This window comes from Salvelinus fontinalis, chromosome 24, assembly GCF_029448725.1.
Source record: "Salvelinus fontinalis isolate EN_2023a chromosome 24, ASM2944872v1, whole genome shotgun sequence".
NCBI classification, from domain to species: Eukaryota; Metazoa; Chordata; class Actinopteri; order Salmoniformes; family Salmonidae; genus Salvelinus; species Salvelinus fontinalis.
Window position 1 is genome coordinate 20064780 of NC_074688.1, and position 23849 is coordinate 20088628.

At 42.6% G+C, this 23849-nt stretch overlaps 1 protein-coding gene across 1 annotated transcript; it reads right to left on the reverse strand.

Moving 5' to 3' along the window:
• Positions 1-3440: 3440 nt before the first annotated feature.
• On the reverse strand, positions 3441-23322 carry LOC129822116 (somatolactin). The gene is made up of 5 exons (XM_055880072.1): positions 23268-23322; positions 22662-22852; positions 21092-21205; positions 5422-5601; positions 3441-5238 (listed from the first exon to the last, which is right to left on the reverse strand). The coding sequence occupies exons 1-5, from the start codon at positions 23281-23283 to the stop codon at positions 5038-5040; spliced, it is 702 nt and encodes a 233-aa protein (XP_055736047.1). The 5' UTR covers positions 23284-23322; the 3' UTR covers positions 3441-5037.
• Between the last annotated feature and the right edge of the window lie 527 nt (positions 23323-23849).

Here is a 23849-nt window from a genome sequence, read left to right on the forward strand (position 1 = left end):
TGTGTAGCTGGTGTAGAGGAGTCAGGCGCAGGACAGCAGATATGAGTAAATAAACGTATTTTACTCAACATAGACAAATACAACACAAAACAAGCGAGCTCACATAAATGGACTGTATTACATAAAAACAATCACTCACAAACAAACATGGGGGAACAGAGGGTTAAATAATGAACAAGTAATTGGGGGATTGAAACCAGGTGTGTAAGACAAAGACAAAACAAATGGAAAATGAAAAGTGGATCGGCGACGGCTAGAAGGCCGGTGACGTCGACCGCTGAACGCCACCCGAACAAGGAGAGGGACCGACTTCGGCGGAAGTCGTAACAATTCATGACAATGTCCAGACTCCATGACAATAAATCAGAGTCCATCTATACATTTGAGGTTTCTTTCCTACCTTCTTCTATTCATGGCATGGGAATGTATCACAGGATAAGACAGTGGACCAGCAGAACAGTGGACAGAGGCCAGGGCTTCACGTAGGGTCGATTGATGGTCCCTACCCCGCTGAGTTCACAGCCCATAGCCCATTCCCTGCAACCTTCTGGGTAATCGCCTCATTTCCTTGTGGAATAAATCCTGCAGTTCACTGCACTCACCACAAACCACAAACAGGGGACACCCACAGGGACGATTTCAGCAAGCCCATTCATTTGCCTGCGATTAAAAACAACATCAAACTCTTTTGTACCATTGTGGATCCCACTGCTTCTTATAAATAACAGTACATAGAGGTGGTCTTGGAGATAAAACAAAGAAACAATGGAAGCAAGAGGATATTTGACCATCCTATGCATTATGCTACTGTATGTCATACTTATAATGCATGATTTGTCATGTACATTCAAAAAAATTCCTTGACCAATGTGTCACACCAAACCTCACTCACGTCCTTAACAGAGGATAATTATAGGCTTTCAACATGTTTCACTGACTTCACTCTGTTCTAAGCCGTCCCCCCGATCTCCTCTTTCTTACTAGCAGCTTTCCTGGGTGAAACCCTAGCCTGCTATTACAACTTGACGGACTCAGCTTGACATCTACCAACATATTGGAATTGTTAGGAGGGGCTTGACCCTCTGAACTCCTGACCTCCTGACCTCACCTCCCCTAACACGTACATGCAGCCTCCCTGAGACGCCCCCAGGGAAGAAATGGGGTTGGTGGGGGGGGGGGGGGGGGGGGGGGGGGCGGTTTGGACCTTTTCACCACCCGCACACGCACACACACACACACACACACACACACACACACACACACACACACACACACACACACACACACACACACACACACACACACACACACACACACACACACACACACGCACACACACACACAGTGTTGTCTGACAGCTCTGCACGCTGCAGCTCCAGTGGTCCTGGGATCTTGGAGGGAAGATAAGAAGCCCTCTGTCATTCTTTCATGGCCTGAGTCACATTCCCTCTGGTCTGTGGTGGCGTGATAGAAATGGCTTTGTCACGAAGAGCTGCAGTTCGGCTGTCAGAACATGAGGTGCAATTGAACGCACCCTCCCCCCTTCCTGCTCCTCCCTGCTCACTTTTTCTACACATAGACACACAAACACATCAGATGACAAGTTCTTGCCACTGCTTTTCAGACCAGATGTATCATTAAGGCATGCAAAAAGAAAAAACTTTGAGGAATCTTGGGAGGGTTGGAGACTGTTTGGGGCTCTCCAAGCTGTCGGTCTGAGAAGTACATGAAAGCAGTGCACTGTGTGGGAGCCAACAGAGGCTCAAGGACTTCATACTGAGGATTCATTCCATATCAAGCCAGCTCCAGCTCTAGCGCCAAACTTCATATTCCATCTACCTGCCTTCCAGCAATCCATGTTCTCCCTTGATCCCTGTCTCTGCCTCTCTCACACACAGATCCCCCCTCGTCCCCCTCTCCCTTTCTTTCTCTCCCTGTCTCTCTGTATCTCTCTCTCTCTCTCTGTCGCTCTCTCTGTCTCTCTGTTTCTGTCTTTCTCTCTCTGTCTCTCTGTGTCGCTCTCTCTCTCTCTCTCTCTCGCACACTCTCTGCTCTGTTCCACTCTTGCATCCCAGCAGTCTGGATTTCCTTACCTCGGGTTATAATAGTTAGACTGTGAAATCATCCAGGCCCCCATCCTCCCCCATTCACTTATAGCAGATTTGTAATATTTATGGCTGCAAAGCCTGGGGAAGGGGTGCGGGCGAGGGGCTGGTCTGCTGGTCCCTTGGTGTTGTCAGTGGACGGGGGGGCTGAGTGGTGGTGCTTAGGGCAGGCAACCTGAGGCCTAGGCCCCCATGCTGAAGTGATTAGGGCACAGGAAGATGAACCTGACGTTGCTGGCAAAACCTTTGCCACGTTGACACTTGATTCGCTGTGGCTACTGCTGGCTGATTTACATCTTGTGATGAAGGGAGCTGGGGTCGAATTGACGTGGAGGAGCTATAGATGAGAAGACACTCGTAGAGGATTGTATTACTGTCAGGAAACCCAGACGAGGAACAACTGTCTATGTTAGCCACTTCCTTTATTGTGTTCACCTTGCTAGTGTGAACAGGTGTAAACAGGAACAAACAATATGGACCAGCAAGTTTAGGCGCATTCTCCAGAGAACAGGACTAATAGAACTTCTGCTTCTTTATTTTGGCAATCCATCACTCACAACCAGAGCCACTGCTGCAGTCCGGAGTTTACCTTTGAGGGATAAAGTTATTTCCTCATAAGCATGCTCAAACCCTGGGCAAGTCTCCTCTACATGAGCCTCTCTGAGAACTTGAAGCTGTTTGACAAATTCCATCTGACTCTAAAATATACAGTATATATATTGTATGAATATGCAGAGAGAGGGGCCATACTAGCTCCCATTAATATGATTTCATGTTGCAATGTATCTTACTTTCCTTCCTTCCTGAAACAGTAGGCTAAATGATGTCTGCGTCAAATGTGTGTCAAATGTTCAAAAGCACGTGTCCAGCTCTATAACACATCAGCATTCCACTGCTACATTTACATTTTGCACTCAATAGGAGGCATCTTAAGTTACACGTAGGCCTAGATCAAAGGGTGTATTTTAGTAGACTGAGAAAACAGCAATCTTCTCAGATGAAAAGGTCTTGAAGACAGAGTACTGCTGCCACCTGGTGCAATGGGGTGGGAAGAAGAGGGCAATCATGTAGTCCAGCGGTCCCCAAACCTTTTCACTTGGGCCCACCAGTCCATCATTGGGGAACATGCCCCTCCCCAGTTTTAAAGCTCATTTCCTGCAATTCTACACATTTTGCCATGTCCTATGTGTGTTCATGTGATATCTGATTGACTCAAACTTTACAACAATATCAAGAACAAAAAATGAGGGGAAAAAGGAACAGTCAGGCTCTCCTGCCAACCCATCAGTTTGGGAACCACTGATGTAGTCCAAAAGAGTCATATCAATATCAATATCAAATTTGCAATATAAACTATTGTCTTTATTGATAATCACAAACGTACTGTGCCTTTTCTACTATTTTGGTAACATGGCAAGAAATACATATAATTATTATCTACAGATCATTTTACAACTGAGACATTTCCAAGGAACACATTTTTCATTAGAAAAGGGAACATTTTGACATATTGCCTAGTTTGAGCTCTTACAGCAGAAAAGGTGAGTAATTTTCCTGAAACCAGATATACTTTAGTATTAGGACGAGCGATGATGGGTTATAATGCAGGGGGGTTGGGCAGTGTACCCCTTTCCACCCTTGTAATGTTTCCCTTAATAGCAGACCATCAGTGTTGCCATAGGGATACAACAACTCTAGAAGATGTGTTTAAAATGGTGGCTTGGGGTTGCATTCAGGAGCTTTTAGTCCAAGTTTGTAATTAGTCTGTCCTGTCTGTCAGGCTGTTTTTTTCTTTCCTTCCCAAGATACTTCCTTTAGCTTCTCTGTCATAGCTAAGAAGGTTAATTGAACCATATCTTTTGAACCATATATTTGACCAAATGCATTCTCACAAAGCCAATATTTCAGATCAGAGAAAATTCCCTTCGTTTTAACTCTTCAGTTACTGATGGTTATGTCCTTTCATTTGTTTATGGCACATGGATACCTCTACTCTTTGCTAAGCATTGCTATAGGACCAGTGGAACAGTTTCATGCTAACCCTCCAGCAATGTTCCATTTAAAATAACAAAGACACATTGGTTGTCCATTTTCCTATTTTAGTCTTGCCAGTTACAAGCATCATCAAGGTATTTTGCAATCTAAAAATAGTCCTTACTTAACACCTCATTCTGACCTCTGTGTAAATTTGCAATAAACACTATCTGGTATCTGCATAATTAAAAATAATGCTACTTCATATCCTGTCCAACAAACCATTTTCATTTTTTTACTCTCCTGTCCACTTCCTCTTTCAATACTATTATTTTTAATCTCTTCTCTACCTGTCAGAATATCTCTAGACCTTCTCTTTGTCTGCAGCGTTCTGCTCTTCCTTTGACTCCCGTCTCCTACCGAGTGTGTTTCATTTCACTAATGCAGAGGTGAAGCCAGCTCAACTAGAAGAACAGAATCTCTCCGAATACACAAGGGGCAACAGAAATAATAAAACAATGCTGAACCAGGGAGGAATACAAACTCCAGTTAAGAACAAAGAAAATTGAAATCAATGGGAAAATATGCATGAAAATATCTATTTTTTTGACATAGCAAGATGCAAATCATCCTTTGGGATCGCCCTGCAACGCCTAGCCAAGTAAAACAAATATAGAGGAAAATATAAAATGCAGCTTTTCTAAAAAAAGTGGCAAACCATTACACTTATGAAAATGTTTGGAAACAGTCAGTTGCTGACATACTGTATTGAACCAGGCACGAGGTAAGACACCCTAAGGCAGTGGTAATATCAGTCGACCTCACTATGTGTTTAAGGCAAATAAGGGGGCACCAGAAGCAGGGAGGATTTTAAAAAAAGTTAGCCTCATTATGGGGGGTAGTGTCTTGTTTATTCCATATAATAGTAGGGTTTGAATGGGGTGGGAATAGTTGTTCTCTAGTGAAGGAAACAGCTGTATTTGTCAGCCTGGCGACACTTGAGGAGCTTGAGGAAGGTCTCCATCTTGTGGGCGTCCTTCTTGAAGCAACTGAGCAGAGTGTAGTCCCTCAGAACTGACTCCAGCACCTCAGGCTGCAGGTCGTATGGAGCCACACCCTGCTCGTAGTAGGAGGTGGTCAGCATATCATCGTCCAGCATCTATAGTACACAGCAAGGACAGAACCGAGTAGACAGGGGGATGGGGAGAGAGAGAGAAAGAGAGAGAGAGGTGAAGTCTAGGAAATGAGGCATAGATTGAAGAGAAAGAGATGTGTGAAAATGTATTGGGCTAAAGGAAAAAATGCCTAAAAGCTACAAGTATTAGAGTAACTGCTGAAGTACCTTCCTGATGAGGACCACCACTCCTTGCTCCAAACTAAGGAGTTTTTCTGACACCCATTTTGTCTTTTTGAGTAGAGTGTCGGGGGCGTCATCATAGCGATCCAAGGTGGTTTGCAGGTACACCAATGGCTCAATCCAGGACTGGACCAGAATTAGGACAGAGTGGAGGAGCCACTTGTCCTGCACAACACAGTTTATGTTAAGGAGCACAGTTTGAGTATTGTGACTATTGTGTACTGAACAGTTCCGTATATTTGAAACGATTGATTTGAATTTGTGCTATTGTGCAGTTTTAGTATAGTCATGTAACTGGATTCAGCTAAAGCAATTACATATTAAGCTAAAAATAATGACCCTAAAATCACAGAAGGAATAGCTTCAACAGTAAAGTCACCGATATATCTGAAATAAACATTACAGTGTTAAAAGTACAAGGAAAGGGGTTTTCTGTACTCAATTATCATCTCCCTGCTCCAAACTAACAGCGTTGCACTTGTCACTTGTACGTTGTAGAGGAATAATTATAGAGATGCATGTTTGAGCCAAATCTTCCTAACCTGGACCTTTATATATGTGCTGCTGCGTAGTTTCCAACTCATAGCCTTAGCTGATCTTAAAGCTAAAGAGTTTGGCCCTGGCTGGATGACAGTTAAAAGTGGTCTGTGGTCCATAAGTATCAGGATGGGACGCACAAAACGTCCCATCCTGAAGCTTTTAAATGTCCTAATGCTGCTCTCTTGTCACGTTACGCTGCTTGTTGGTAAGCGAACGCTCCAGCTATCTGTCTCTCCTTAACTTGTTGAACAGTGTTTTGGCTCACTGGCCCGCAATTTACTGCTTGTTTCTACAGCACCAACTTGTGTTTATCATCTCCCGCTTGTATAGTGTACGTGCAGACAGAATCCATACAGTGAGCAAGTCCTCCATTTTCTCTCTGGTGTGTGACTCAGCTGTGTGTTGCTTGTGTGTTTGCAATTTCACAGGCTGTGCTTGTTTCGGGAGGCGGTGTGCAAGCTAGTAACTTAAACAACACGTTTTGTACATTTTTGTCAAGAAGAGAGACACGGAAGCCTAGCTAGCCTGTAATTTCAAAAATAGGTGGCTAACGAATGGTTTCAACGCTGAAGGAGCTTTATTCCGGGGCAATATGGACCATCCAGACTTTCAATGTAGCAACTGTTTGCTCACAGAGGACCACAGAGGCAAAGTGGCTACTCTTAGCAAACAAGTAGCAAACTTACACAAGCTACTGGGGAATCCACGTCTGCCTACTTTCTCTTTCTCTTCTACTCAAGTAGCTGGAGGCCACTCTGACCTGATGGGAGTGTCGCCACCGTGTCATCTCTCCAGAACCGACTGTCCGGTAGTCCGCAAGACAGAATGAAATTAATAGGATGTTTCTGGATGACTTAGTGGATGTTCCTATTCTTGACCTTGCCAACCAGCCATGGAGGCACGTCACTCGCCGTGGAATTCGAAAGCAGCAGCCTTTGGCAATAGGGGCTTCCTTGGCAGTGGGAAGCCCGGACCGTTTACACAAACATCATCCTTGGGAGCTTCCGCTTCAAGATCTGATCCAGAGGTGCCTGTGCCTTCGTCCCCTGTTCTGACTCCCTCTCCCGTGGCTTCTATGGTAAATGGGGCTTCATTGGTTATGGAAGGCTCGAACCGGGTGCCAAAATTTGCGAGCGTGCGAGATTCCACCTCTCACAAGTCCTCGACAGGTTTCCTGAATCACACGAAGCGCAGGAATGGGCGGATTTCTTCTTCCATCTTGCCAGCTGTTTCCTTAGGTCGCTCTATGGTAAGAAACATCTCGGTTTCTGGAGCAAAAAACGGGATTTGAAGAATTAATTGGGTCTATGCTGGACACCCCACCCCCCCAAAAAAATGTGCAGGCTTATAGCACTTCACAAAGGGCAACATGACTACTGCAGCTCCTTGGGTGTAACTTTTGTAGACAACTTTGACAACTTTTAGAAGCAGAAGCTACTCTATAAGGGGGATTCTGTCCCCAAAATGTGCTGCAACATGCAACAATTTTTACTGAGTTACAGTTCATATAAGTAAATCAGTGAACGTAAATAAATAAATTAGGCCTTAATATATGGATTTCAAATGACTGAGGAATACAGATTTATTTTACCGTTATTTTACCAGGTAAGTTGACTGAGAACACGTTCTCATTTGCAGCAACGACCTGGGGAATAGTTACAGGGGAGAGGAGGGGGATGAATGAGCCAATTGTAAAGTGGGGATTATTAGGTGACCATGATGGTTTGACGGCCAGATTGGGAATTTAGCCAGGACACCGGGGTTAACACCCCTACTCTTACGATAAGTGCCATGGGATCTTTAATGACCTCAGAGAGTCAGGACACCCGTTTAACATCCCATCCGAAAGACGGCACCCTACACAGGGCAGTGTCCCCAATCACTGCCCTGGGGCATTGGGATATTTTTTAAACCAGAGGAAACAGTGCCTCCTACTGGCCCTCCAACACCACTTCCAGCAGCATCTGGTCTCCCATCCAGGGCCTGACCAGGACCATCCCTGCTTAGCTTCAGAAGCAAGCCAGTAGTGGTATGCAGGGTGGTATGCTGCTGGTCACAAAATATATTTTATTTTATTTTAACCTTTATTTAACTAGGCAAGTCAGTTAAGAACAAATTATTTTTTACAATGACTGCCTACCTTTAAAAAGATACCTTAAAAAAGGAAGGGGAATGTATAGCTTAAAAAAAAATTACCTTAAAAAAGGGTAGGGGAATGGATCAGAAAACCAGTCAGTATCTGGTGTGACGAACATTCAGCGAGACACATCTCATTTGCATAGAGTTGATGAGGCTGTTGATTGTGGCCTGTGGAATGTTGTCACACTCCTCTTCAATGGCTGTGCGAAGTTGCTGGATATTGGCGGGAACTGGAACACGACATGGGACCGTACATTATCATGCTGAAACATGAGGTGATGGTGGCGGATGAATGGCACGACAATGGGCCTCAGGATCTAGTCACAGTATCTCTGTGCATTGGAATTGCCATTGATAAAATGCAATTGTGTTCGTTATCCGTAGCTTATGCCTGTCCACACCCAAACCCCACCGCCACCATGGGGCACTCTGGTAACAATGTTGACATCAGCAAACCACTCGCCCACACGACGCCGTACACGCAGTTGTGAGGCCAGTTGGACTTTCTGCCAAATTCTCAAAAAATTACATTGGAGGTGGCTTCTGGTAGAGAAATTAATGTTCAATTCTCTTGCAACAGCTCTGGTGGACATTCCTGCAGTCAGCATGCCAATTGCACACTCCCTCAAAACTTAAGACATCTTTGGCATTGTGCTGTGTGATTTTATTTTTGAGTGGCCTTTGATTGTTAAATCAGCTTCTTGACATGCCACACTTGTCAGGTGGATGGATTATCTTGGCAAAGGATAAATGCTCACTAACAGGGATGTAAACAAATTTGTGCAGAACATTTGAGTTAAATAAGCTTTTTCTGCAAATGGAACATTTCAGGGATCTTTTATTTTAGCTCATGAAACATGGGACCAACACTTTACATGATGCGTTCAAATTTCTGTTCAGTATATTTATTGCGGTTTACCGCCTCCCAGTCGCTTCAGCGGAGTCTGTTGGTATTTTTTCTGATAAAACCCTTTCTGGTATCTGAACTGGTTGTATTAGGACATCTAAATCTTGATTGGCTTACGCATCTCAGATCAGTTTAAGAATATCTGTCTTGAGTTCAACTTGACTCGGCTGATAACAAAACCCACTCGGACTAAAGTAAAAAGAACCTTTCCAACTCCTCATTGATTGAGCTTATCCTGACTAACCGTCCCCATAAGTATTCGGTTAGTGGTGTTTTTGCAAATAATATCAGCCACCACTGCCCTAGGCTTGCATTAGAGTAACCAAATTGAAACCTTCTGACCCTCTAATAATTGTGAAGATAATTTTTTTTAAATCACACCCAATTGCAAGGTTTTTTCTACTAGCTGCATACCAGACCATGTTTTGGCACTTTCATTTTTTCTCAACCAATTTTACCTCTCTGGCTGATAAACATGGTCCTTTCAAGAATCCAAGAACTAATCCATGGTACTCTCCTGTACTCTCAGACCTCCTCTTGATAAGAAATCAAGCCTGGGCCAAGGTTAATCAAAATGTCTCGTTAGCTGATTGGCAGCTATTTAGGCAATTGAGAAATAGATGCACTGCCTCGGGATAAACAGGCCAAATCAAAAATCTTCCTTAGCGCTGTGGCACACTCTGTTATTGATCCCTCTAAATTATGCAAAATGGTTAATTCACTGTAATTCCTCTATTTCCCTGACTAAGCAAGTAGTTTTATACAATTTTTGATGATTTCTAGCTGGTTTCCTATTTGAAAGAAATGGTGGTCACACTGGACTTTGCCAGTCAGTTGACTGTTCTTCCCATATACAGTCTCCAGTTGCCTCGTCGAACAATCAGTCAACCTCAGGTGACATGGGAAATGATAGTCTGGGATTTTCTGTTTGGCAACTCAGAAGTTCTTGCTGCCTTATTTTCTATTGACACCAATAAGTCATTAGGGGCTGACAATTTGGACCCGTCTTTGCTTAAATATGCAGCGCCTGTCATTTCAGGCTCAGTAACATATTTTATTTAACTTAGGTGTTAGGAAATGTTCCAAAAGTGTTGAAAGCAGCTTGTGTGCTACCACTCCATAAGGGTGGGGATAGTAGTGATCTCGATAATTATCCACCCATTTCCAGGCTCCCTTGTCTTGCAAAAATATTTGACTCATTGATCAACAAACAGCTACGTTATTATCTATCTGTAAATTGTATTTTTAATGTTAGTCAACCTGGATCTGGAAAATTTCAAGAACTATCAAGCGCTATGATGAAACTGGCTCTCATGAGGACATCCACAGGAAAGGAAGAACCAGCGTTACTTCTGCTGCAGAGGATAAGTTCATTAGCGTTACCAGCCCAAATAAATGCTTCACAGAGTTCAAGTAAAAGAATACATCTCAACATCAACTGTTCAGAGGAGACTGTGTGAATCAGGCATTCATGGTCGAATTGCTGCAAAGAAACCACTACTAAAGGACACCAATAATAAGAAGATACTTTTTATGGGCCAAGAAACACGAGCAATGGACATTAGACTGGTGGAAATCTGTCCTTTGGGCTGATGAGTCAAAATTTGAGATTTTGCTTCCAACCGCTGTGTCTTTGTGATGATCTCTGCATGTATGGTTCCCACCGTGAAGCACGGAGGAAGAGCCATGACGGTTTGGGGGTGCTTTGCTGGTGACACTGTCAGTGATGTATTTAGAATTAAAGGTACACTTAACCAGCATGGCTACCACAGCATTATGCAGTGAAATGGGTTTTCACTTAGTGGGACTATCATTTGTTTTCCAAAAGGACAATGACCCAAAACACCTCCAGGCTGTGTAAGGGCTATTTGACCAAGAAGGAGAGTGATGGAGTGCTGCATCTGTCACACCTTGATCTTCGTAATATCCCCAGTGCACATATACCTGTGTTCTCTGTTTGTCTGTTGTCAGTTTGTCTTGCCCCGTCAAGTCTAACAGCGTGTTTTTTTTTCGTGCTCCTGTTTTTCCTAGGCTCTGTTTTCTAGCCCTTCAGGTTCCAACCTTTTCTGCCTTCCCTGAGATTGAGCCCACCTGCCTGACAAATCAGCCTGCCCTGACCTCGAGCCTGCCTGACGCCCTGTACCTTTTGGACTCTGACCTGGTTAAAACCTGATGAGGATAGAGGGCGCTATTTACACTTTGGGGGAAAAACGTGCCCAATTTAAACGGCCTCGTACTCTATTCTTGCTCGTACAATATGCATATTATTATTACTATTGGATAGAAAACACTCTCTAGTTTCTAAAACCGTTTGAATTTTGTCTGTGAGTAAAACAGAACTCATTTGGCAGCACACTTTCTGACCAGGAAGTGGAAAGTCTGAAAATTATGCTCTGTTCAAGGGCCTGCCTATAAATGGGCATCATACGTATGAGTATACATGCACGTCATACACCTTCCCCTAGATGTCAAGAGGAAGTGAGAGAAGAAATGAAGTGTTTATCTTGGTCTGAGGTGGAATATATCCTCTTGGCACGACGAGTCATCCATTTCCTGTTTTCTGGAGAGCACGCAGATGGACCTGGAATTGCCTTCTGAAAAGCCGTCGTTATAGACATACTACTATCTCCGGCTTTGATTTTATTTGATACATGTCACAATATCATCGTAAAGTATGTTTTTTCAATATAGTTTTATTAGATTTTTGAAATTTATTCGGGACGTTAGGCGTGTTGCGTTGTGTGCCTTTGTTCAGAAAGGAGACCTTAGCGCCACTTGGCCAGTGTGCTTGCTAATTCAAGAGGGAAAAACGATGTTCTAAATCCAAACAACGACTGTTCTGGACAAAGGACCCCTTGTCCAACATTCTGAATGGAAGATCACCAAAAGTAAGAAACATTTTATGATGCTATTTCATATATCTGTCGAACTGTATACTAGTAGTTTTGCGCCCAGGTTTTGGCCACTCTCTCGCTATAACATAAGCCTTATGTCGTAATGAAGATATTTTTAGAATTCTAACACTGCGATTGCATTAAGAACTAATGGATCTATCATTTCCTATACAACATGTATTTTTTTGTAATGTTTATGAATAGCTATTTGGTCAGAATAGGTGAGAGTCTAATAGAAATATCCGCACATTCTGGGAAAAGGAAGCTACGTTAGCATAATGGATAACCACTGATTTCAGCTCTAAATATGCACATTTTCGAACAAAACGTAAGTGTATGTATAACCTGATGTTATCGGACTGTCATCTGAGGAAGGTTTATGAAGGTTAGTGAAAATTAATATATTTTGCTGGTTTATTCGCTAACGTGCCTATTGCTATCGCTAACGTGCCTTGATGAATGAATGTGGTTGTGTGTAGGCTATTGTAGTAAGCTAATATAATGCTATATTGTGTTTTCGCTGTAAAACACTTAAAAAATCTGAAATATTGGCTGGATTCACAAGATGCTTGTCTTTCATTTGCTGTACACCATGCATTTTTCAGAAATGTTTTATGATGAGTATTTAGGTATTCCACGTTGGTCTCTATAATTACTCTGGCTGCTTCGGTGCTATTTTTGACGGTAGCTGTGATGGTAGCTGCAATGTAAAACTGATTTATACCTCAAATATGCACATTTTTCGAACAAAACATAGATTTATTGTGTAACATGTTATAAGACTGTCATCTGATGAAGTTGTTTCTTGGTTAGTTTGGTTGGTTCTTGGTTAGTTAGGTTGGCTTTGTGCATGCTACCTGTGCTGTGAAAAATGTCTGTCCTTCTTTGTATTTGGTGGTGAGCTAACATAAATATACGTGCTGTTTTCGCTGTAAAACATTTAAAAAATCGGACATGTTGACTGGATTCACAAGATGTGTATCTTTCATTTGCTGTATTGGACTTTGTGTATTGTGTGAAAGTTAAATATTTCTAAAAAATATTTTTTGAATTTCGCGCTCTGCCTTTTCAGTGGAATGTGGGAGGAGTTCCGCTAGTGGAACGCCTGGGCTATTCAGGTTAATGAACTTCTGTCTGTCCTCGACCTGCCCATTGCCTGCCCCTTGTATTTTAATAAATATCAGAGTCTCAAACCATCTGCATCCTGTGTTTACATCTGGGTCTCGTCCTGTGTCGTTATAGCATCAGATGACCTGGCCTCCACAATCACCCGACCTCAAGCCAATTGAGACGGTTTGGGATGAGTTGGACTGCAGAGTGAAGGAAAAGCACCCAACAGGCGCTCAGCATATGTGGGAACTCCTTCAAGACTGTTTGAAAATCATTCCAGGTGAAGCTGGTTGAGAGAATGCCAAGAGTGTGCAAAGCTGTCATCAAGGCAAAGGGTGGCTACTTTGAAGAATCTCAAAGAAAAATATATTGTGATATATTCACTTTTTTGGTTACTACATGATTCCATATGTGTTATTTCATAGTGTTGATGTCTTCACTATTATTCTACATAAAGACAAGGCAAAACTGTTCAGTTATTTTTGCAAATGTATTAAAAACAAAAAACAGAAATACATTATTTAAGGTATCCAGACCCTTTGCAATGAGACTTGAAATTTAGCTCAGGTGCGTCCTGTTTCCACATTAAGATATTTCTACAACTTGATTGTCGTCCACCTTTGGTAAATTGAATTGATTGGACATGATTTGGAAAGACACACACCTGTTTATATAATGCCCCACAGTTGACAGTGCATGTCAGAGCAAAAACCAAGCCTTGAGGTAAAAGAAATTGTCCGTAAAGCTCAGAGACAGGATTGTGTTAAGGCACAGATCTGAAGAAGGGTTCCAAAAAATGTCTGCAGCATTGAAGGTCCCCAAGAACACAGTGGCCTCCATCATTCTTAAATGGAAGATGTTAAGAACCACCAAGACTCTTCCTAGATCTGGCCGCCCGGCCAAACTGAGCAATCGGGGGAGAAGGACTTGGTCAGGGAGGTGACCAAGAACCCGATGGTCACTCTGACAGAGTTCCAGAGTTCCTCTGCGGAGATGGGAGAACCTTCCAGGACAACAACCATCTCTGCAGCACTCCACCAATCAGGCCTTTATGGTATAGTGGCCAGACGGAAGCCACTTCTCAGTAACAGACACATGACAGCCCACTTGGAGTATGCCAAACGGCAGCTAAAGGAGTCTTAGACCATGAGAAATAAGATTCTCTGATCTGATGACACCAAGATTGAACTCTTTGGCCTGAATGCCAAGTGTCACGTTTTGAGGAAACCTGGGACCGCTCATCACCTGGCCAATACCATCCCTATAGTGAAACATGGTGGTGGCAGCATCATGCTGTGGGATTTGTCAGCGGCAGAGACTGGGAGACTAGTCAGGATTGAGGGAAAGATGAACGAAGCAAAATACAGAGTGATCCTTGATGAAACGTGCTCCAGAGGCTGGGGCGAAGGTTCACCTTCCAACAGGACAACATCACTAATCATACGGCCAAGACAACGCAGGAGTGGCTTTGGGACAACACATTTTTTTTATGTCCTTGAGTGGCCCAGACAGAATCCGATTGAATATCTCTGGAGAGACCTGAAAATAGCTGTGCAGCGACTCTCCCCATCCAACCTGACAGAGCTTGAGAGGATCGGCAGAGAAGAATGGAAGAAACTCCCCAAGTACAGGTGTGCCAAGCTTGTAGCGTCATACCGAAGAAGACTTGAGGCTGTAATCACTGCCAAAGGTGCTTCAAAAAAGTACTGAGTAAAGGGTCTGAATACTTATGTTAATGTAATATTTCAGTTTATTTTATTTTCATACTGTAGTATCCTTAAAGGCTTCTTATAATTACGACTCATGAGACTTACGTATGGTTTAGTATTTAATTGTAACTTAGATTTACATTCTCTTATGCACCTGGCTTAAACTATCTGAAGCTTTCTTAATCATAGTTAAATAGGTAGACATAGGAAATAGCTACGGATAGCGGGAAGCAAACCCCCGTCTTGAGTCAATACTGCCATCTATTGGTAAACATAAATATACGAGGTTACTACATTCCCCCCCTTTAAAGCTAATAACCCAATTTAATTCCTTTCTGAGCTATGCTATATTCTTATTTACATTTTTTCAAAAATGATCTCCTTTAGGATCTGAAAAAGTCTGGCGGACGTCTCTCTCTAATAGAGCGTCTCAGAGGTGGTGTAGCTGGTGCCACCAGATCTTCACCCCTTGATGGTGAAACAAAGTCCTTTTGTGGAGACTTCACAGGAGGAGGTCGTCCCGGACTGGTGGTCTCAGGAAGTTGAGCATTGTTGGTCTCAGGTGGTTTGTCCAACTGCAACTCTGGGGAACGTTCCAATGTCCTGTCCTGCTCGTTTAAGAATTGATCCAGATCTCCGGATGGAACTGGAATTCGAGCTCGGATCTGATCCACGTGTCTCCTTAGTCTTTGTCTACTTCCGATGATCACAGTATAATATACTGGTCCTGAGCAATCCTTAATGGTAGCTGGAATCCATTTAGGACCAAACCCATAGTTTCTTGCATAGACATCATCTCCAGGTGAGAAACTTCTGAGTTTGGCTCGGGTGTCATTATTCCATTTTTGCTTCCATTGCTTTTGTTGTATTTTCATTTTCAGGTCTGGTCTGATGAGATCCAAGGTTGACCTTAACCTCCTTGACATCAACATTTCTGCAGGTGACAACCCAGTCGTAGCTTGAGGAGTAATCCTGTAGCTAAACAAGAATCTTGACACCTTTGTTTCAATGCTGGGCCCTTGCATCTTCCTCATCCCCTCCTTCAAGGTCTGAACCGCACGCTCTGCTAATCCTTTTGAAGATGGGTGAAAAGGGGCCGACGTTACATGCTGAATTCCATTTTGTTTCATGAAACTTGTGAATTCAGTGCTTGTAAAACAAGTAGCATTGTCACTAACCAACATTTGAGGCAATCCCATAACACTGAAGCTTTGTCTCAACTTCTCAATCGTAGCGTACGATGTTGACGTGTTCATGGGGTAAACATCCATCCACTTTGAATGAGAATCAAACAGCACAAGGAACATTTTCCCTGGGAAAGGTCCAGCGTAGTCCACATGTAGTCGTGTCCATGGTTTTTCTGGCCATTCCCATGGATGTAATGGCGTGGTGGGGGGTGACTTTCTGTTACTCTGACAATCTTCACACCGGCTAACCTCATTTTCCACATCATGGTCCATCTTTGGCCACCAGACATATGACCTCGCTAGGCCTTTCATTCTCGACATACCTGGATGCGACTGATGCAACAACTTCAGTAGCAACCCCCTCCCTTGTGGTGGGATAACTACTCTTGAACCCCACAGAACACATCCATCTCGAACACTCAATGCCAAGCGGCGAGTGTAGTAAGGCATGATCTGAGGCTCTGTCACTGTAGGCCATCCTTTCAGGATAAATTCATGCACTTGTGATAACGTCACATCCTTTGAAGTCCATTGCCTAATTTGTGCTGTGTTCACCGGTGCATCATCCAATCCATCAAAACCTGGTCATTTTCTTCTTCCTGAATGATGATTTCTGGAACGGGCAGCCTACTCAGAGCATCACCATTCCCATGGTATCTACCTGGTTTGTAAATTATTCTGTACTCGTAGGCCCTGAGCCACACATTCCAACGTTGAACTCTTGGAGAGACCATTTGTGGTACTGGCTTTTGTTCATGGAACAGAGAGATCAGAGGCTTATGATCCGTCACAATAGTAAATGTTCTCCCATACAAGTATTTGTGGAATCTCTGTATTCCGAATATGACAGCCAGTCCTTCCTTGTCCAGCTGAGAGTACTTCTTCTCCGCTGGCGACAACGTTCTTGACATGAACCCGATAGGTTTCTCTGCACCATTCTCCATACGGTGGGATAGCACCGCCTCCACACCATACGATGAGGCATCACACGATAAGATGAGATCTCTGTCTGCGGAGTAGTGTACTAGCACTTCAGCTGATTGCAGTAACACCTTTGACTTTGCAAAAGCTTCTTCCTGTCTTTCTGACCATTTCCAGGCCACATCCTTCCTTAACAGTTGATGTAGAGGAGCTAAGAGGGTAGTGATGTTCGGGAGGAAGCGATTGTAATAGTTCAGTAATCCTAGATAGGCTTTCAGCTCTGTAACGTTTGTCGGAGCTGGAGCTTCCACAACAGCCCTCACTTTAGCTTTGACAGTGTGTAACCCCTTGGCATCCACCTTGTGACCCAGGTACTGCACTTCATCAGCTAACAGTGTACACTTGCTCCTCTTCAGCCGGAGACCGGCGTCCTCCATCCTCCTCAAAACTTCATCTAAGTTTCTGAGATGTTCCTCCTTCGTGACTCCCGTGACAAGAATGTCGTCGAGGTAAACTGCTACCTTGGGTATCCCCTGCAGAATTCCCTCCATAGTTCTTTGGAAGATAGCTGGTGCAGAAGACACCCCGAAAGGTAAGCGTTTATAGGTAAACATCCCTCTGTGGGTGTTTATGGTCAGGTACTAGTGTGAAGCTTTATCCATTAGCACTTGCTGATATGCGTGACTCATGTCCAGTTTTGTAAACTGTTGCCCTCCGGTTAACGTTGAAAGCAAATCCTCCACTTTGGGTATGGGGTACTGCTCCAGAGAGGAAACTCTATTTACAGTCAGCTTATAGTCACCGCATAATCTGATTGAACCATCTGGTTTTAGTATGGGAACAACTGGTGCTGCCCACTCAGAAAACTTGACAGGTACAATTATATCCTCTGCTAAGAGTCTGTCAATTTCCACATCCACTTTAGGCTTCATGGCATATGGAACTGATCTTGGCCTATAGAATCTGGGAGTAGCATCAGCAGCAACATGAATGGTAGCTTGGACCCCTTTTAATGTCCCTAGCTCTTCTTTGAAAACACACTCATGCTTTGAAAGCACCTGCTGTAGTGTCAAGGTCTCTGTGGTGACATGTTTGATTTCATCCCAGTTCAATTTTTTTTCCTCCAACCACCCTCTTCCTAGTAAGCTGGGGCCAGTACCTTCCACTACTAAGAGAGGCAGATTTTTCTTTTGTCCATGATATTCCACTTGAACATCAGCAACTCCAATCACAGTGATCTTCTCCCCTGTGTACGTTTTGAGTTGAATGGGGGTGTCTCTCAGTTTAGGCACTTCGACGGGTTTTCCACTTCCTATAGAATTGGGACCTGTTCATCAGAGTGACACTACATCCTGCGTCTAGTTCAAACGGTACCTTCAATCCATTTATTCCCATTTCCATAATGAAAGGCTCCACCTTCTTCATATTCGCCCCCTGTACAATGTACATTGAGAATGCTTGCTCTGAGTCTGCGCACTCACTTTCACTTTCTATCACTTGATTAGAGAGGTAGCTAGAGCATCTGGAGGTATTCGGTTTTCTGTCTGTCCTCTTTTCTGCAGCCCGTGGCTTTTTTTTATTGTGGCACACCGTCGCAATGTGGCCTATTATCCCACATGCATAACACTTTTCGTGTTTGAATTTACAGTCAAACGCTGCGTGTTTGCCTTTGCAACATAACAGTCTCTATTGGCTGCTGCACCACGGCTTTCCGTTCTTTGAAATTCTACGCGCTCAGCGCTGCTCTCTATTATTGTATGGCACGCAGTTGCGCCCCTTGTCTGCAAATCCAGTGCATTTCTATTTGCGGACTCCATGGCTTGGGACAGTTTGAGTGCATTCTCAAACGTGAGATTAGGCTCTGATAACAATCGTATTTGTATCCTGTCATCATTAATCCCACACACCAGCCGATCGCGTAGCATTTGCGATAATGTATTCCCATAGTTACAGTCCAATGCTAGTTTTCTCAACTCAGCCACATATTCCCCCACTGATTCGATAGGTTTTCTCATGCGTGAATCAAACTTGAATCTTTGTATTATCTCACTGGGTTTGGGGTTGAAGTGATTTTTTAATAGCTCGACTAAATCTATGAATGACTTTTCTCCTGGTTTATCTGGGCTCAACAGGTTCCTCATTAAGCTGTACGTCTGTGCACCGACAACGCTTATGAGTATGGATTTCTGTTTAGCGGCACCAGTTATTTCATTAGCAGCAAAGAAATGTTCCATTATTTTACAGTACTCCTCCCATTCCTGATTTTTAGGATCAAATGGTGGTAGCGGGCCTGTTGTTGCCAAAGCCCTCTTTTCCGATTCTTTCTCCCCTCACCCAGTCAAGAATTTGTCCTACCCATATCCAGGGAATCAAGCCTTCAGAATCTTCCACCGCTCACTTGAGTCTCACCTCCCGCGTCGCACGCCCAACACTCCGTTAACTTCGTTGCAAAAAAAAATCCAACGCAGTTCTCCATAGTTATCCTCATCGACAAATATGTAGTATCCTTAAAGGCTTCTTATAATTACGACTCATGAGACTTACGTATGGTTTAGTATTTAATTGTAATTTAGATTCACATTCTCTTATGCACCTGGCTTAAACTACATGAAGCTTTCTTAATCATAGTTAAATAGGCAGACATAGGAAATAGCTACGGATAGCGGGAAGCAAACCCCCGTCTTGAGTCAATACTGCCATCTATTGGTAAACATAAATATACCAGGTTACTACACATACATTTCACTTGTTTTTGCTTTGTCAGTATGGGGTATTGTGTGTAGATTGATGAGGGAAACAAAATGACTTAATCAATTTTAGAATAAGGCTGTAATGTAACAAAATGTGGAAGAAATGATGGGGCCTGATTACTTTCCGAATGCACTGTATTCATTTGTATGCAGACGATACAGCATTGTATTTCATTGCTCCTTCGGTTGGCCAAGTCTTTCCACATTTGAAGTCTGATTTTTAAGCACTGCAGAGGTCACTATTGAATCTAAAGTTAGTGCTAAATGCAACCAACAAAATGCATGCTTTTTTCTAGGTCCCATAACCCAGATTTACATGAATGTGTAATGACTAGTTTGAACGGTACACAATATGAGCAATTTCCTTTGTACAAGTATCTTGTTATCTGGCTTTATGACAAACTGTAATTTTAAAACATGTGACTGAGCTGGTGAAAAAGTTGAAGGTCAAAGAACAAAGCATCTATGACTTTTGTTAATAGGAATTAAATTGTCCTGGCCATTTTTATGTCTATTTTAGATTATAGGGATATCATCTCTGTATATGCATGCAGCAGCATCTACACTTAGATGTTGTTTTCCATTGTGTCCTTAAGTTGATTACTGATGATGGTTATAGAACTCACCTTTGTGTTTTGTTTCAAAAAGTGGGTTGGGCCTCTTTGTATGTAAGGAGGGAGCAGCATTTTCTTGTGTTCATCTACAAATCACGCCTGCATAAACTTCTTATGTGTCTGTCATCATTAATTACATTTAGACTTAAAAGTGACCAAATCCAGTCCATATGTGGAACAACTTACAGAGCCCTCTGAAATGAGATGTTCTGGCCCCCCTTGTTGAGTTCAGAGAAATGATCGGAGACCTCTATGTTGATAAATGTGTCTGTTTTCTTAATATGTTTTGTAATTTTGTATATTGTATGTATTTGATGTATTTAAGCACGGCTCATCTGTAAAAGAGATCCTAGTGTCAGTATGACTGCCCTGTCAAAATAAAGGTAAAAAAAAGAAGAAAAATATATATACTGTATATACATAAATAATAATACAAATAATAATAATAATAATAATGGTGGTAGCAAGGGACATTTTCAAGACTCCTCAAGAATAATTAGGCCTAAATAATGTTTAATCGGCCGAAACAACACACCACAGAAGATAGCACTACAGAGACAGAAGACTCACTCATACGTTAAGTGAACATAACTATAAAGCGACACATTGTTTCTATGCACCGCCAATACTGTTTTGTGATTTGGGGATACACACAGGTAGATGTGTATGTGTATGTGTATGTGTATGTGTATGTGTATGTGTGTGTGTGTGTGTGTGTGTGTGTGTGTGTGTGTGTAGTTCCACAATCATACATACAACATAGAAGGAAGACATCTCAATCGGCTGAAATGAAGACAAAAACCCAAACAAACACAAAGACAGAGCGAGAGCGAGAGAGAGAGAGAGAAAGAAAACAGTAGAGCATCCAGCTCCCATCTGCTTACCGAGATCTGCTGGATTTCACTTTTGGAGCCTGGGATGGGGAAGGCCTTGGTGGCGCACGTGTATCCTGCCTGGTTCCTCTGGGAGCGCATAGGGAAAGGGACAAACATCTCCTCCTATGTATCAAACAGACAGGGAACAAGGAACAACATGGAAGATAAACACAGACTCATGCTCCGCTAACCCCAGCCAATAGAGACGAGCCGTCTGTCAACTGAGCTACAAGCAGAGCGGCTGGTGTTTTGTTCTTCAACGTATTCTCATCTGTTGGCCTCATGCAGTGTCTTTCGAATAACGAGAAGATACATGATGCTTCCATTACAAAGCCAATGCTGGTTCTGTACTCTCAGTATGGAAGGGAATCGTATGGGCTTTCCTGCTACTGAAAACCACAATATGAATGCACAGCACAGTATATCATTATCAGCATGGTCTTGTTTCTGTACCTTCCATAAATCATTACTTGTCTGAGGAGAGTGGGGAAACTACTTTGAAGCTATAAAGTGCTGGTTATATTGGTGGAGCATATAGCAAAAGGATTGGTAGGGTATATGCAGTATTTCCATAGGACTTCCCCAAAACACAGGGCAGGCACATACACTACCGTTCAAAAGTTTGGGGTCACTTAGAAATGTCCATGTTTTTGAAAGGAAAGCAAATTTTTTGTCCATTAAAATAACATCAAATTGATTAGAAATACAGTGTAGACATTGTTAATGTTGTAAATGACTATTGTAGCTGGAAACGGCAGATTTTTTATGGAATATCTAGTATATAGGCATACTGAGGCCCATTATCAGCAAACATCACTCCTGTGTTCCAATGGCACGTTGTGTTAACTAATCCAAGTTTATAATTTTAAAAGGCTTTTGATCATTAGAAAACCCTTTTGCAATTACCATGGGGCAAAAAAGTATTTAGTCAGCCACCAATTGTGCAAGTTCTTAAAAAGATTTCTCGCATGGAATAGCCTTCATTTCTCAGAACAAGAATAGACTGACAAGTTTCAGAAGAAAGTTTTTTGTTTCTGGCCATTTTGTGCCTGTAATCAAACCCACAAAAGCTAATGTTCCAGATACTCAACTAGTCTAAAGAAAGCCAGTTTTATTGCTTCTTTAATCAGCTCAACCATTTTCAGCTGTGCAAACATAATTGCAAAAGGGTTTTCTAATGATCAATTTGCCTTTTAAAATGATAAACGTGGATTAGCTAACACAACGTGCCATTGGATCACGGGATTGATGGATGCTGAAAATGGGCCTCTGTACGCCTATTTAGATATTCCTTTAAAAATCAGCCGTTTCCAGCAACAATAGTCATTTACAACATTAACAATGTCTACACTGTATTTCTGATAAATTGTATGTTATTTTAATAGACAAAAAAATTGATTTTCTTTAAAAAACATGGACATTTCTAAGTGACCACAAACTTTTGAACAGTATTTTATACTGTGAAACACTAAGCTCTCCAGCTGCACACAGATATCAATGAACACATTTCTTCAGTGGGTACTCTTAGAGGAGGTACGTTGGAAATGTCGGAAGTACGTAGGAGTTGTGTGGTACTCACAAACAGAGTGCAGGACTCCTCAGAGACACGGTAGATGAGCTCGGCGTGTTGGATGACCCGGTCCAGTAGTTTCTCCTTGGAGATGGAGGCACAAAGTATGATGCTGCCCTGCTCGTCCTTACACTCCAGAGGGACACCCAAGGACACCAGACAGGGCCAGAGTAGCACTGCCCACACAACACTCTGCATGACTGAGTAGAGACACACACACACACACACACACACACACACACACACACACGAAGTACCCAGAACCAATATAGCTATACAATTAGCCAGCAATGTCTATAGTTATTTTCTCTAATTGCACTACCAACAATAGACCTACAGATAGCAAAGGATGCATCCAATATCGTTCCAGTAACTTTATTGTACTTCCGGCGCCGACAGAGATGGCCGCCTCGCTTTGCGTTCCTAGGAAACTATGCAGTATTTTGTTTTATATTACTGCACGGTCGGAACTAGAAGCACAAGCATTTCGCTACACTCGCATTAACATCTGCTAACCATTTGTATGTGACAAAAATAATTTGATTTGATTTGATTAAATTGATCATAAAATGATTGATCATATCGTACATTCTCTCTGAAGGGGGTATAAAGTACCTTGCATCATGTTCATTCTGTCAGGACAGTGGTCTTCCTACTAGCATCTTGTACGGTACCAGGGACCTTTATATGGATTCAACAGGCCATAAATGAGGCAAAAGGATGAAGGGGTCTTACGTAGGTTTTTGGTAAGGGGATATGTTCTTACCCGTCCAACATACTCTGATCACTATGGATTGTATTCAGATGAGAGAGGACCTTACCAGTTTTAGAGACTTTGCCTGCTGTATTTGTTCACTGTTGACCGTTGTTAAGAGATTCCTTCAAAATTCTCCTATATACCTGAGGATACATCATAATACATCAATTTACTGTGTACTAGATACTGTGGTAAAGGAGATGGTATCTGAAAACTCTAAACCTGGAAATATTTTTTTTCTATTCTGGTGAAGAAACCCTGGTGAGAACCAGTCAGTCTCCCCCAGCAGCCGGGGCTGCCCATCTGACAGTAATAACTCTCTGTTTGGTTGTCATAGGCAGCACACATTTAGAGCGTGGATAATTCTTCATAAAACTAATCCCCTTTGAAATAAAGCCAGGGTAGGTGGGCGTAGTACTTCATTAAATCCGGCATATTGC

What these genes read in the sequence shown, in the direction of transcription:
- LOC129822116 (XM_055880072.1), bottom strand. An exon ending in AGGAGTCCTGCACTCTGTTT is followed by an intron (nt 21,206 to 22,661) that starts GTGAGTACCACA and finishes TTTGATACATAG; the next exon opens with GAGGAGATGTTTGTCCCTTT. An exon ending in GTGAAATCCAGCAGATCTCG is followed by an intron (nt 5,602 to 21,091) that starts GTAAGCAGATGG and finishes TGTGTTGTGCAG; the next exon opens with GACAAGTGGCTCCTCCACTC.